At 42.6% G+C, this 16,154-nt stretch overlaps 1 protein-coding gene across 1 annotated transcript; it reads right to left on the reverse strand.

Moving 5' to 3' along the window:
- Positions 1–9: 9 nt before the first annotated feature.
- On the reverse strand, positions 10–15,834 carry cavin1b (caveolae associated protein 1b). Its single transcript, XM_067245390.1, has 2 exons — positions 15,003–15,834; positions 10–3,175 (listed from the first exon to the last, which is right to left on the reverse strand). Exons 1-2 carry the CDS (start codon positions 15,510–15,512, stop codon positions 2,273–2,275), a joined length of 1,413 nt encoding a protein of 470 aa, XP_067101491.1. The 5' UTR covers positions 15,513–15,834; the 3' UTR covers positions 10–2,272.
- Between the last annotated feature and the right edge of the window lie 320 nt (positions 15,835–16,154).

Consider the following 16,154-nt stretch of genomic DNA (forward strand, 5'->3'; position numbering starts at 1 on the left):
ACAAGGTAATTGTGAATCAAATAGCTTTTATTAAAATATTAGTGGTTAGGCTCACACCAGCTCTGCATAGTCCTCACCTACATGAGAGGTGGGATCATTACATTGTAAAATACACCCAAATACCCCAAGCTGAATGAAAACTATCAATGCAATCCAAAGGTCTTGATATGTAACTAAATGAACACAGCCCTTTTCATGAATAAATACATCTAAGAACCTGTGATACATTGGCTGAATATTTACCATGGCTGGTGTTGGTGTTTACAGGGGGTCGCCTTATTAAATGAAGTGTGAGGTTATGCCAATATGGCAGTGTCTAACTTGAAGCATTTTGGTGCAACATACAAAAGGCAATTTATGATATCTGAGCGTATACTTAGGTGCATAAGGCAGGAAATTACTGAAGTTACTTTCACAAAAGGTTTGAAGATAGGCGCAAAGGTTCACTGGTACAGATATAAAGCAGCGGCGTTGATATAACTGTATGTGCAATGGCAGTGATTCACATTAAATACAACATAAACAATGAAAGGTACTGAATAAAAGGTCTGGATGGTTAAACTGGTCCTGTTTACTTAGATGCATACGAAACAAGGCTTAATTACTTAAGCACAGTTGGCCCTCAAACTCTTTTGGATACAATAATTGATCCAACCAGTTGGACCTGAAAAGTGAGGTTAGACTTTCATGATTTGGAAAAAATATGAAAGTAACTATTTCATGTGCTCTTAATAATATATGATCACTGTTCCTAATTATAGGTCTTATTCTTAATGTATATTACATTCTTTGAATAATCAGTGGCTGTGGGCATGCTATTAACTTTACAATTAACAGGTGAACAAATGTAACAAAATATTGTAACATTTAAAAGTGATATCATGTTAAGCTATTCCAAGAAAATCCAGTCAGTTGTTCAAAACAGACCTGCCACAGCAACGTTAAATGGATTAGCACTGTAATCACATCATAACACAAGATTTGATCAGCTTGCAAAGTGGAACGCTATTCAGTGCTCCACAATTAATTACTCCAGTAATGCATAAATTTGCCACTAGGTGCTACTACAATACTGCAGAGAAGACTCTTAATAAAATTTGTAAATGACAGATAAATGACAAAATCTGATCAGTTGCACACAGAATTTTTGTTAAAATTAATAACGTTTTTGTTCTAATTCATTTTCATTGACAAAATGTTTATCATCATCATTATCATTATTGTATCCAAAACGGGTTGAAACAATGTGGACTACTGTCATTAACAATGCCTGTAGTCCGCATTGATTCTACCAAAGCTGTAATGAGAGAAATCCTTTCTATGAAATGATAACTTTTTATAGCTTTCGGTTCCCAAGACAAAACATTTAGTGTCTACAGAAACTGTACAGCACAACAGACTATCTGAATAATATTTCTGTTTAAAGAAGCCTTCATTTGAAGAACGATAAAGACATTATTTCTCATACATTACATTCCTGGTGACATATTCTCACATTCTTTCATTGCTCACAACCTAAAAGTGATGTCATGCGCTCTCATAAACAATTCACACCACAAATGACAGTGTGAGTAACATTAACAGTTCACAATAGATTCTCCGTGACTCTACATAAAATGATAGTAAAGAAGAATAAAGACATACTGTGTGTAACACTTATCAGTGTCTGTTAATGGGTCTGAAATAAGAAAGGAACACTGCAGTATTCCCCTGCAATTGTAATACGTATATGGTGTGTTTCACTTAGTACTGTAATCATTTATTGACATATGTATTAACTGTACTTTATGTAGACTTATTGAGTTAGTATACAGCACCTATGAATAAATTCAGATGCAGTTCTTATTCATATGTCCAGTACAAAGGTGTTTCAGTAATACACAGACGTGGACATTGTGTTATAATCAACCTGCCACACATTCATCTCTTTTTTGAGCGACATTGGAGTTCAGATCCCCCCCCCCCCCCCACACACACACACACAAAAAAAAATAGATCTTACTCAGCCCTCATACAATTCTACTCCTCCTTTCTGCACCCCTTGAAAGTCCTCCTCAATCAACCTCTCTTTAGGGCCTTCAAACTAAGCAGCCAATCCCAAATCTTTTCTTTGCCCCATCCCAAAGCCTGAGGCAAGTATAAGCAATATAGAAATACTATAGGTTTCTAACTTCTGAATTTCAATATTAATCTACATTGGTAGGAGTAAAGAAATGATTTGGGATTGGTCTGTGTTCACTCTTTCAGCCTTTTCTCTTTCTAGATCCTCCCTCTAGTCGCTGTCCCGCTCCCGCTCCCGCTCCCGCTCCCGCTCTCGCTCCAGCGCCAACTCCAACTCCAAATCTTCGTTGTCCAGCAGTTTCTCCTCATTATCCTCTTCTTCATCTTCCATTTCTTCCTCCTCCTCCTCCCCACCTCCATTCATCATCTCCATCTCCATACCTGCTTCCTCGACCTCCCCCTCCAGCCCGTTGAAGGCCTCCTGGGAGACCTCCACCATCTCAGTCCCCTGGATCTCCACCGCGCCCTCTCTGATCTTCTTGACGTGGAAGGTAAATGGGGGCACCTTGTAGACGGCGGTGTTGGCTCGAGCGTAGACGGTGTGGTCGGGCGTGAATGACTTCTTCATCTTCTCCCGGGAGGTCTTCATCTTCTCTTTGCGCTCAGGGTTTACGCTCATACGCGTTCCCAACTTTCCCATCTTCTTTTCAATGTTATGACGTGTCTTCTCCAAGTTCTCCTTGGTCCTTTGCTTGGTTTTCTCCAAGTTCTCCTTGGTCTTTTGCTTGGTTTTCTCTAGGTTCTCCTTTGTTTTCTGTTTGGTTTTCTCTAGGTTCTCCTTTGTTTTCTGTTTGGTTTTCTCCAAGCTGTCTTTTGTCTTTTGCTTGGTCTTGTCCATCTTGTCTTTGGAGAAGACCGTCTTGAGCGTCTGCACGCGCTGGAGGCTGCTCCGCTTGATACGCTCAGTACGTGACTCTTCTATGGTCTCCTCGATTTCCACCTCTTCCTCATCAGAGGAGAGGTCCACATGGGCTTTCTCTTCTTCTCCTCCTTCCTCTCCTGGTTCCTCCACCACTTCCTTCAGCTCTAGCTGGCTGCCTTTGCTGCCCCCTATAGACTCGGGCACCTTCATGGATTTGGACACACTGACTTTGGAGGGCACCTTCACTTCATCCTGAAGACAAGAGCAGAAACATAGAAACATTTAGTCAAACCACCTGAAAATGCTTTCAGAAATACCCACAGCTATTCTGTATATTATCTGCAGAAAGTCTTGAGAAACAGAATTCAATGTTGCATCTTGAGAGCATCGCCAGAAACAATAACTTAAAATTTGAAGCATGTGTGACATCATGGACTTGTAAAACAACAGGAGCTGTGTCTATGGGTACATGTTTATGTACTTGTTAGTGCATAACAGCCAGGATCATGTTTTGTGTGCGTGTGCTTTTCTATGTGCTAATGTGTTTGTGAGGAAACCCCTATCAGTTCTGCAGTGAGTGTGTGACACACCTAAACCCTGAGATCTAACACACCTCCCCACTCCCAGATCCCCGCCTCAAAACAGCCCCCAGCCGACCTCCTCCTTCTCCTGTTTCCATATTTCCATTCCTCAATCTCCAAGACCATTACATTTTCCACTGTCGTGTCTCCCTCTGGCATGAGAAAAATGAACAACCTTCAGTATCCAAGCTTTGTAACAGATCCCATCTCGCCCTTGCTATTGCCAAAAGCAATCAGAGTACCTTTGTTTTAGTCCTTAATGACTATATTGTTCAGAGCTGCTCCTCATGGTGATGAGTAATGTTCCTCACTTCCATTGTCCTGAACACACAGACACACACACACACGCGTGCGTGTGCACACACACACACACAGACACACATGCACACACACTGGCTAACATTGAAGGGGAGGAGAGACCTTCAGGCTTTTCCTGACAGGAACAAGGTGAGCCCACGGTTCTGCAGGCCAACACACGCCCTCAGATCTCACTCTTTACCCAATTCTGTATCAGTTGGAATACTTAATGAGTTACACATATACATGCCTATATAGCCTTCTTTTACTTAACTATATAAACTTAAAAATGAAATGATTTTGTATTTTTGGGGTTATAGTATACTTTGCACTACATTGGGTTGAATGAACAGAGGTAATTGGGATACATTTACCTTCATTTTCATTACAGGTCGAGGCAACACCTTCCATTAATGTAACATTACCTACCATGTAACTTACCTCCACTTCCACCATTTTAGTTACATACATAAGAACTTTTATGTAGTTACAAAAATCACTCAGCTCCAGGTTGAGTTTTCTCATGTTTGACTCACACAAGGTGTCCCTGTCCATTCTTGATTAACAAAGTGACATGTATTTGCCCTACAAAAAGCACCTCAAACTGCCTGACACCGGACCAGGCCAGACGAGTGCTCCAGGACCATACAAACACATGCTTTTGGTCCCCTTTTGTTGTCATTTCCTCCATTCCAGCCCTTCCTTTTTCCCTCCCTCCCGCCCCCCTGTACTCTTCTCTTCAGGCCCGCTCCCTCTCCTCACATTCCTGCCTCGGAAGCCCCTCTTTCCCGTGTGCGTGTGTTCCGCAGGAGTGTACAATGCACCGGCTTGTTAATGGAAAACTTTTTGGGGTTTCCATCACGGCAGTATTGTAAGCCACAGCAGTGCTAGGTCATGTGGGTCTCCAGCCAATAGATAAATATAAAAATACAGCACACATGCATTATGCTGTGAATGTGTATTGTTTCTCTCAACTCTCCACAGCAGATGCAGACCAGCCATTTATTAACAATGACGTCAAACTCCTCCATTAAACTATACTCAAACTCCAGAATGTATTGTGTTCATTCATCAGATGGTATTATCGAACACAATGTACAGTGGGGGGGATTCGAACCTGAGACTTTGTGATCTACAGTCAAACACTCTAACCACTGAGCGACAGTATGCCTTCCCTATATTTTCTCAACTCATTTGAAATTGTGACATGTTCTCCTTGTCTTCTGTCTAACCAGCTGTCTTCTGCTGTACCATTCCTATCTGCCTGGGAGACCACTTCAAAGACAAGAAACTCAAAGGTTATTGCACTCACATTATGGCCTTCTTTGGGACTTGGCGTAATGGAGAAAAGTGTGTATATGGAAAAGAGTTTGACAGGAAGAAAGGCATTCACCTTGGGTTGAATGATATCCTGACCCCCTCCTACTTTAATGGGACATTGTTCTCCAAGAGGCTACAGACTGAAAGACAGGAAGGTAAACTTGAACATACCCGGCCATGGAAAGCTTAGATTGTAGATTTTAGTTACGCTCAGCACTGGAGACTGGAGGTGAGTGAATAGTAAGTGTCTTAACAGTTAAATGTTTTTTGCTCAAGCTTTGGGACAATTTGCTCAAGCCTTATATTTGCAAGCATTTGAAATTGCAAATGAGACACTCTATTGCAAAACGCTTTTGTACCAAAGTTATGTGCGCTGGAGTGTTGGGAGTAGTCCATGATTTATGCTTCATTATGAAATAGGGCCTTAATCGCATAACGCTCCTACTTGGTGTTGATTAGATATGTGGGAGTGTGTGTGTGTATGTGTGCCTGAAGGTCTATCCTCCCCTTTACAGCCAGCAAATGAGTGAGTGAGTGTGTTTGTGTGTGTGTATATCTTAGTAGGGGTCTGTGCATAGTTATTTCAGACCTCCCCTCCTTTGCTGCAGATTCCACTGGTCAATGCTGCGTTCCAGTCACACTGACACACACAATTACACGCTCACACACACAACACACACAGAGGCAACCCAAACACCCCTCTGTTGTCTATAGCAACACAACCACTGAGAAACTCCCTTTTATGTATTCTGAGATGTTCTGGCTGGAGGGCAGTTTGTTTTACTTAATTTGTTTTTCTCCCTTTCTGTACTTCATTCTGTTTTTTATTTGCATCCTTAGTTTTCATTTTGTTTCTCTTTGCTTAGACTTAACATCGTTTTGGGTCTTAAGGACCCCTTGAAAAGTAGACAATTCATAAATAAATACAGATTATATCAAGTAATATATTGTCTTTCTTTCTTTCCTTCCGCCCCTGTTAGATCCTCACTTAGTCCCTTCCTCTTTCTCTCTCTGTTCCTTCTCTTAGTCATGGAGAGAGTGCTTCACTAGTTCTCTGAGTCATGGCTGGTGGAAAAGTCATCTGTCTGAGAGGTGTTTACAGTGTGGTGCTAGACTCCCCTCTCAGAGTGCCTACACCACCCACTACGATTCTGTGTGTGCCCACTATACCTACACCATATCCAGTTATATGCACTACAGTGCCATGCGAAATTAAACATTCCCTTTAAGTTGTCCTATTTCAAGTTAGCTTTATAGTATGAGATTTGACTTCACTGACACTGGCAAGCAAATATAGTTTCTGTGTTACATTTTGCTCTCCTGTTTTGTCATTTTCGTTGTTATGTTGCTCTGGGCTAGTGGGCTTGGGGGTAGGCAAAAAGGCTCACATGCTGAGATCAGCTGGCTGGTGACCCATGCAGTCAGCACAAATCAGACTATCCTCTCTCCAGCTTCTAACAGCTTTTTTGGCCTTGTATTTGCAGTGCGCTTGTCCCGCAGTTGACATTCGTAGTAGCGGTAGTAGTTTTGGTAGATTGGTAGCCATAGTGGTGATTATAGAGATAATCTACACAATCCTAATTAAATTACAGCATTCTGTTTAGGTTCATCATCAGAAAACAGAAATCCAGAAAATTACAATTACTGTTACGGTTATCGGCACCCTTCTCACTGTGTTGCATCTATTAGGACCACCGTACTAACAGCCTTTTACTGTCCATGAGTCTTCACCTCAGATTTTCCACTCCTAAAGGGAAAAAGTCATTTCACATTTACAAACAGGCATGTGTCAAAGGGACCTCATTTGACCGTGGCGGGGGCCTCAAGTTGGAGGCTGAGGATCAGCGCACCATGGAAGCTTTCCGCCCCTGCCCACAGTACAGCCACTCATCATGGTCATGTGTACAGCTCTTTCACATCTGTCTCCACTAGGTCAGAGAGGAATCCCTCTCTCTCCTACCACCAACACTTTCCTCTCTGTTTTCCTGTTCGAGACCCACCCTGTGAACTCCTGCTGGAGGCGTAGACACACACACACACACACATACACACACTAAGGGGATTTTCCAGTATATACTGCAGAGAGGAAACCCGGGGAATCCTCATGACATAACATCGGATGCCAAGACAACATGGAGAAGAAGTAATTTGTAACAAATGGGTTTGTTTTTGCAGCTTTGAAGTAAGCCATTTATTACAGTCACTAAGGAATACATTTGTATTCTTCAAAGGCTTTGAAGGATTGTAGTTAACATGCATTTTACATAACTGCCTTCTTTAGCATTATTTTCAGGCCTTCTATTTTTATACAAAAAAAAGCAAATAGATAGGACTTGAAAAATGAATCCTCCAGCGACTGGACATGTCAGAATGAATTGCACCACACACACCACAGAAACTCCCTGACTGTACAACTCAAAAAGCTAGATGGCCTTGAATTAATGTAATCCCCAAAACCCTGTAATGGAACACACCACAATGCAAGTTATATTAACTTCTACATTCTGATCTTGGGTCCGCTTTGTATTTACTCTATAACAGTTCAGGGTTCAGCTGTGAAATCAGTTTGCAAAGTAACTTTTACAAAGAGGGCACTGAGTGATAGTGTGATATATTTGTAGGTATCTGCTGCCATACCCAGTCAAGGGTGGAAAGGGGCCAGTGTGTGTGTGACTCATGTGAGAGACATGGGAAAGACTGTGATGGGCAAATACAGATGGACTCTTGGGAAAACGGCTGCTCCTTTTTTCCATTTTGTATTTTCCTAGCCCTTTAATCATGAATCTAGGACACATGGAGAGAAAGAAGGAGAGAGGGAGAGAGAGAGAGATAGAAAGAGAGACAGAGAGAGAGAGAAAGAAAGAGAGAGAGAGAGCGATTAACGGACAGAGAGCGAGAGAGAGAAATCTTGCTATATAAAGTTATGGCATGCCGCAGGTCCCTTTGGGGAGAACAGAGAGTGATGAATCACCAGGCCTGCTGCTGTTGCTGTTCAAACACTGGAACAGAGAGCAGACCCAGAGATCCCATCTCTTCTCTTCACTCTCTCATTACTGAGGGTGGTCACCAGGAAGAACTCCAACTGCAGGAAGCTTCCACGGCGATGGAGTGCACTTGCACTGCTCCTTGCTCCTTTCATGATGAGAGAAGTTTTCTTTTTTTACTTGTTTCCTTTGGGAGGAGTTCCTACTCACTCCCACTCCTCTTTGGGATGGGTGCCCTTTCACTGCCCCGCACGGACACTCCCTGACTGCATTCCCCTTGTATCGGGAGCACACTTGTAGAAAGAGAGCTGCATCAGTGCACTTTCCCAAGACTCGTACTGGTATGTCCTGATGATGTTTACACAGTAAACTCCATTGTCACTTGCCATGGCATTAGAGCAACCCAGTCTATACATGCCATTGGAGCAACCAGGGCTTCCTAAAGAGTTACCTTGGATACCAGCAGCTCTGTGTCAAGCACCCTGTCTTGGTTTCTAACCTGTTTTCACATACTCCAGCTGACACTGCAAGATACAGCATGCTATTGTAATGAAGACTAACTGGAGGTTGTTTTTCTGCATACTTTTGTCCATGCTCCTATCAAACACATGTACATTCATGCATAAACACACACACACACACGTGAAGAGGAGCACACACACACTCACAAAAACAAGTACACACATACGCCTCTGTGATGAGTAAATGCAGAAACCTATCATTAATTATTCTCTGTAATCCCTCTGACATCTGTGAGGTTTCCATTAGATTCCCATTTCAAGAATTTGGCTTTCTGCTAATAGAGAGACCAAGCCAGCCATTCAGTTCTATGGGTACAGAATAATATTCAATTGGTATGTAGTCCATTTAAAGCTGTGATATAAGTACTCTGTAATTTCATGTTCTATTCTCAAAACAGTCCAAATTCAAACCTTTGCCAGTCTTTGGCAGAGTAACTGCACACATTATTATGTGATACCCAGAGCTTGGCACTACTGGCTCCATTCTCTTTCCCCAGCCACAGTTTATGTACAATTCCGCACGCTTGGCTAATAGGGACTCAGAGTGGGATGACAGTGGCCGTTGCCATGGCTGCCCTGTGTTACTCTTTCCAATAACAACTGAGGGAGATTTGTGTTTATAGGGAGATTTATGATCCTTGTAGAGAAGTGGCTTCTTCCTCTAACACAGCACCTTTCTTCCTTTGTGTAGCTAAGACACAGCATCTAAGTTTAAATTGGTATATCAGAGTTTAGTAAAAGGTAGTACAGGCATAAATAATTTTTTGCATAAATAGAAGTTTCAGTTTAGATTTTATTGCAGTTAAATATTTGGATCCTGCAACTCTATATCCCAAAACCTTACCAGGAGAACAGTAGATATTCTACAGACATACACAATAAAGTGTCAGTTTTTAATAAAACTGCACTTTATCTTACTATGTCCTTAATTACATTATGAAGTGCTCAAACTTATGATGAGTCACCATGGCATGTCCAATGCATGGCATTAAGTTAAATTACAGCTTATTTGAGCTTTCACAAAGAACTTGTGTTCTTAAAAAACAACATCCAAAAGAACATCAAATATAAAATCATATGATGTTGTTACTATCTTTTGTGGCCAAGGCGAGGAGTCCTTGGGCTGTGACTCACAGAAGGGTTGTGCTGGGTCCGTGTTTGTCCTGCAGCTACTGGGGCTGTAGTTACCAATCTCACTTGCTAACAATCTGTCCTCTGATAACAGTGTCCTCAATTAACATTGTACATAAAGTATCCCAATTAAAAATTTAAGAAATATACTTTATACAGCATTAATGGTGATAACTGTAGAACAGTCTGTAAGTAAGGTACTGTACTGCCCTAACTACTATATTCAGCTAACTTGGCCATCTTGCTGTCAAAGCCTAGTAAACCACCCAACATCTCACAGTTACAACAGAATCACATACTGTTTGTTGTTCGTTCTTACATTGAACTAAAGTAGGTGTTGTTTTTTTCAACTCAAACAAAACACAACTATAATGTTAGGGGCGCCAAGCCACAAAGCTTTGGATTTCCTTGGACAACAAGACCATCATGGACACTATGATCCAAACCAAACAGGAACCAAACAGGAACATGGTCTTCTAAAGGGCTTTTCCTTCTCACAATCAAACAAGTATGCAATACTTCCTATTTTTAGAACTTGGCCCCTCTCTCTCTCTTCTCTCTTTCTTTTTTTCTTTCTGTCTTTCTATGGAAAGGGTAGTTGCCTCTAGACCAGAAGTCTCCTATACTTGCCTTTGATTATGTTATGTTACCCGTCAATTTGAATATTTTTCTTTAGGCCAATGCTTTTAAGGAGAAGTAAGCAACTTTGAGTCAGCAAAATATTTATTTACAAATGCTTCATGACATGGCTGTCAGAGTAGCGTACCTGATTTTAGTGCTGTTTATCTTTCCCATGTGTCTGTTTGCTATTTATTGTAACATACTGATGAACATGAGCATATGTGAAGCCCTCTGTGACATTGCTTGTAAAAAAGGCTATACAAATTCATTGTATTTGTATATTTGTATAGTGTTTTTTGCATTGAATGATAGGCCCCTGTTTAACTGAGACCTTGGCCTTCCTAAAATAAAATGAAGGAAACATGTAACTGATAGGATAGGCTTGCTATTCACTGTCTCCAAATTTCTATGAAGAAACTAGTAGCTTACTAAATGTTCAACAGTCTGGCTTCTTAGTGAGATGGAGGAACCAGAGCATTCCTCCTAGTTTGCCCATATAAGGTCCTCTAGACCTCAGAGTCTTGAATTAATTTAGCTCTTCATACAGTTTACTGTCAACATTGTGGGTTTTAGATTTGTGCTGTTCTCAGGCAGAATGCCCAATACAAATCAATCATTTGGGTTGTGTATATCAAGATAAAATCACATTATGAATTGAGAAATGTTCTAGTTTAGTAAGGAAAGGAACGCAAAACCCAACTACATATGACTCATTTGGTGTGTATGCAAGCGTCGGTAAGGATACAATTAAATAGCTGCTTGAAAGTCCTTGTCAAGAAACATTTATAAAACATTTTTTGTGAGAATGTGTTGGTGTGCACATTCATACACAGTGTGTGCCTGATGTTCATTTGTGTGACAGGGTGTCAGAGAGATGGAGGAGGTAAGATATTGGATAGGCAGAGGCCCTGTGGCTTGGGGCAGGGAGAGAAGGGGCCAGGTGTTTCACGGAGGATGGAGCATCAGGTACTATAGTAATTCCATTAAAGGGAGTCTGACGAGAGGAACATATTAGGATGTACAGTACCAGAAGGAGGTAGAAGAGTGGTACCAGAGGTAGGAGTATAATGGGTGGGGGTGGAGAGGTACAGCAAAGCAGGAGAAATGCCGATGGTATGAATCAGCTGTCTAAATATGTGCAACCAAACCCCACACCCTCATACCCTGCCTGTACAAAGAGGATAGACCTCTTCTTCAGTCCTCCCCCCCCCCCCCCCATGTCTATCTGGCACACTGCTCTGCACTATCACATTCTGTCGCTCTTTGTTTCCTCTCTCTCTCTCTCTCTCTCTCTCTCTCTCTCTCTCTCTCTCTCTCTCTCTCTCTCTCTCTCTCTCTCTCTCTCTCTCTCTCTCGCTCTCTCTCTCTCTCTCTCTCACTCTCACTCTCGCTCTCTCCATCTCTCTCTCGCTTACTCTCTCTCTCTCTGTCCCTCACATGGTGCTGCCACATTCCAGTTCCAGGTCTCTAAGTGCTACAAGCCCAATTCCTGGCCTCCCTCAGAGGGGCCAACAGTCCCACAGACATACTGTCAGCTGTCCATGACTATCCTGACATCAGAGGGACTAAGAAGTGTCATACAGGACATGGTGAAATACACACACAGACACACACCCATGGGAGGACAGCTGTTGCTGTTAACAAAGTGAGGGAGATGTTACTCTCACTTAATTTACTGACAGAGCTTAAAGTATGTTCACCCTCCCAATGGTCTGCAACATATTTTAGCCAACCCTTGATTAGCTTATCTCAGCAGCACACCACTGACTTTTCCTCAACGTTTTTGATTAATTGTAACGGCAGCATTCCACTCCCTCCAGCACATTCAGAGGCTGTAGGGCCTTCAGGGGTACCACACCTGGGGAGAACTAAGGCCTCCTGAAGAGATGGGGCGGTGACTGCCGGGTCAACAGTCACTTGTTCAGTGAAGATAAACACCCTACAGCCTGCTGACTACAAAGCTCTCCAGCTGTATATTCTCCATGCAACAGTGGATGTCAGTAAGTTGCTATGTGTTTTTTCTAACAGCGGAGGGCTGAGGAAAGGTGTTTTCTAATAACATGGATAGGAGCCCGATTATCTTTTCAGAATACAGATCCTTCAGAAAGAGTTGAGTCATTCTAAAGGAGACGGAAATTCAGACAGAATGTTGGAACAAAGACAAAAACCAGAAAATACTTTCATTCACTTTCGTCTGATGGGAATTTACACCGGCTTCACACCTGATGTTGTGTATGAGATTGTGTTTCCCTATAACATTCTCTGTGTCACTTTGACCCAAGAAGCACACAAACAGTGGTACCACTGGTACGCATAGTGCCATCCACTGGCTAGAATGCATAAACAAACTCCAAGAACCACGCCCGCAACACCATCTGACTAATTTGACAACCTGACGACAACGACATGGATTTTAGATTTGAAAGTTCCTCTTCTTGACTGTGTTTGTTAATAAGGTACGATTTCCACCAACAGCTGGTACTGTCTGGTAACTGGGAAGCAATAAATACTTCACCAGTGCTGTACTCCCTTCCATGCAAGTGGCATTCTTGAAAAGGAAGGTATTTATGTGTCCAAAATTTGCCCAATGTAGCAAAAACTGTGTGACAGTTCATAGGGGGTCTGCCAGTGGAATTTTCTACAGTTGAGTTGAGATGTTGAAAGAATTTGACCTTGGTGCCTACAAACAGTGCCCTCACTTAACAGATAACATTGTGCTTGTGTTTTTAATTAAGATGAATAAGATGGTACGTCATCACTGGCAGATTTAAACAAAGCTGATGTTTTGAGTTAGAGAGATAGGCATTTCATAGGGAATTTCTCCTCTTGCCTCAGGGCCTGAAATGTTGGCTCATTGGGAATTTGACTCGGAATACATGGAACTTTGGCTTTTCAATCTAATCTGTTTTTAATTAAACTACTGATTTATGATGTTTCAGATCGAGAGATACTACAATCAACAAATTATCACACTCCCTTAAAAGTGATGACTGACTGCCACCATTTAGAACACTGTGGGTGTGAACATGGAGGTAAGGTGGGAGGGACAATAATATGTATTCTGAATATACTATATTGTTTTTGAGTGAGTGAGCAATGTGTGGTAGGTAGCTGTTGTATTTAAACTTGCATGTGTAAGTGTATGTGTGTGTGTGTGTGTGTGTATGTGTGCTTGCGTGCATGTTTACTGGATACATATAATGTGTGACCATTTGTTACTAGTGTCTGAAAAGTGAATTACTTTATGTGAGAGAGAGAGAGAGAGAGAGAGAGAGAGAGAGAGAGAGAGAGAGAGGGAGAGGGAGAGGGAGAGGGAGAGGGAGAGGGAGAGGGAGAGAGAGAGAGAGAGAGAGAGAGAGAGAGAGAGAGAGAGAGAGGGAGAGAGAGGGAGAGAGAGAGACAGAGACAGAGAGAGAGAGAGAGAGAGAGAGAGAGAGAGAGAGAGAGAGAGAGAGAGAGAGAGAGAGAGAGAGAGAGAGAGAGAGAGAGAGAGAGAGAGAGAGACAGAGACAGAGACAGAGACAGAGAGAGAGAATGAAAGAGAGGAAAAGAGAGAAGGGGGGCTGCATTAGTAAGCCATGCCTAAGTCAGGGGTGGAAACTCTGAATGTTCCCGCGCCACTGTGCAAAGCTGCAAGCTATTACACATTACGCCACAGCAAGGCTAAAAAAAGATCCGCGCAGGGCTCCCCAACTCCCTAAAACTACAGACTGTCTTTTGAAATGAAACATCTGCCATTCAAACTCTCCTTTACGCTGTCTTTCCCTCCTCTTTCCCTTCCACGTCCCCATATGAACAGCCACCCCTACATCTTAAAGCACACTTTTAAGGCTGCTCAGGGTATTTTCCATACTTTTTTTTTTTAAGGAAAAATTAGATGACCTTTTTATGGATTCCTTATGCCTATAGAAGTTAGCTGAGTCCACATGTGGACTTATGTATTTTTAACTCAGCATGGAGTACTATAGGATCAAAGGTATGACTAAGTTCCCTGCAGTGGACATGGGACTGGCTACAGTTCAACTAGGTGTGGCACAAGGGGCTGGTGTGGTGCCTGCATTGATTTACAGTGTACTTAAACACTCCTGTATTCTAACAGTAATAGCTTCTAAATAAGTACAGTATATAAATGCTGTATATATTGTGTGAATTTAAGAAGTATATTTATACTGTTTGTACAAATTATTATAGATCTACAAGTTATACAAAATAAGTTAAATTATACCATGAAGACAAACAGAAGTTAAAAACATCAAAGTGTTAAGTGTCAGTTTAAGTGGCATGTATTTTTCCTGGACCAGTTTGATAGCACAGGCTGTCAGTTGGGTAAGAGCCAAGCAATACCTTGACGGGAGCCACTCCCCAAACTCCTCTGTTTTCACTGAGAGCCAAGAGGTGTTTGTGTCTACATTTTGAACAATGAATAATATTAGCATCTTCAATAAGACCACTTTCTTTCCTGTGCCCCGCCCCACCCCCCAGCACCATGATAGTGTTTTGTCATTGTCAAATGGGCATGCTTATATTCCCCAATACACACCTGTATGCGTGTGTGCACTCAGACACACATCCACACACTAACCCCACCACCACAACCACTTCCACTACTTCCGCAAACCCTCACCTGATAAATCATGACTTTGAAGTTGCGCCTCTTCAGCAGCTCGTTCTCGTTGCTCTCCAGCTTCTTGATCTGACCTCCCTGCTTCTCCAGGTTGGCTCGAACCGTCTTGACGTTGACGCTCACTTTGCGCACCTTTTCCAACATCTTGTTGACACTGTTGGAAGTCGTGCTGTGGCTCTTGGCCAGCTTGGTAAGCTCGCCCTGGATGCCCGTGACAGAGCGTTCCATCTCTTGCTGTCTCGCCTCAAGCCCACTCTGGGTCTGCTGGATCTGGTCCACCGCACCAATGATTTTGTCCAAAAGGGCCAGAACCATCACCCCGTTCACCTGGGAGTCCATTTTGTCGTCTTTCTCTTCTTCAGCATCCCCTTCAGTGCCGAGGGTCAACTGCTCCTTTCTGACAGCGGCTTCGTCTTCGTCATCAGAAGGTGGCAGGTTGACCTCGTCGTCGGAGATCTCAGTGAGGGTTTGCTGCTCCAGGTGAACACTTGAGCTTTCAATGACTTCCATGGTTCCTTCTCAGTTACTTTTAAGAATTAGAGTTGTAATATTCACAAACACACACAAGTGAAGTTTGCCAAAAAATTATATTTGTTTTCTCTGTCTTTTGAAAGTTCTTAACACCTGATATCACCCTCTCTTCACGTCTAACCTTCTCTGGTCGTCTTCACTTTTCACTGCTCCTCAAGCTTTCTCTTTCAAACAAACATGCACTCTGCGTTTCTTTCCTTATTTCTCTCTCTCTCCCCCTCTTGTTCTATCCCTGGGTGTGGGCCAGTGTTCAGGGAAAGCAGAGCAGGTCTGGAAGTTACCACATGAGCGCCGGGACACGAATGCCACACTTCCCAGAGAAACCCTCCAGTCAAAACTAGAGCCAGCAGCTTTTTTCCTCTCCAGCCCTCTTTTGCCCTGGACCCTCCCTTTCCCCTCCCTGTTCCCTCCCACTATCAGTGCAAGCCTGCCCACCCACAGGGAAACACCCCCCCCCCCCCCCTCTCCACAAATCCAGAGAGCCCACTTTTCTACGCAACATGTTTGGAAAAGTTACAGCGAATGTGTAGAGAGCAACAGTGCCTGTCAAATACAAGCACAAGTGCAACAAGCGGTGGACTGTCTAAGAAGAGCTAGAGAAGTATTTTTTTTCCATTCACT

Source organism: Osmerus mordax, chromosome 10 (genome assembly GCF_038355195.1).
Source record: "Osmerus mordax isolate fOsmMor3 chromosome 10, fOsmMor3.pri, whole genome shotgun sequence".
NCBI classification, from domain to species: Eukaryota; Metazoa; Chordata; class Actinopteri; order Osmeriformes; family Osmeridae; genus Osmerus; species Osmerus mordax.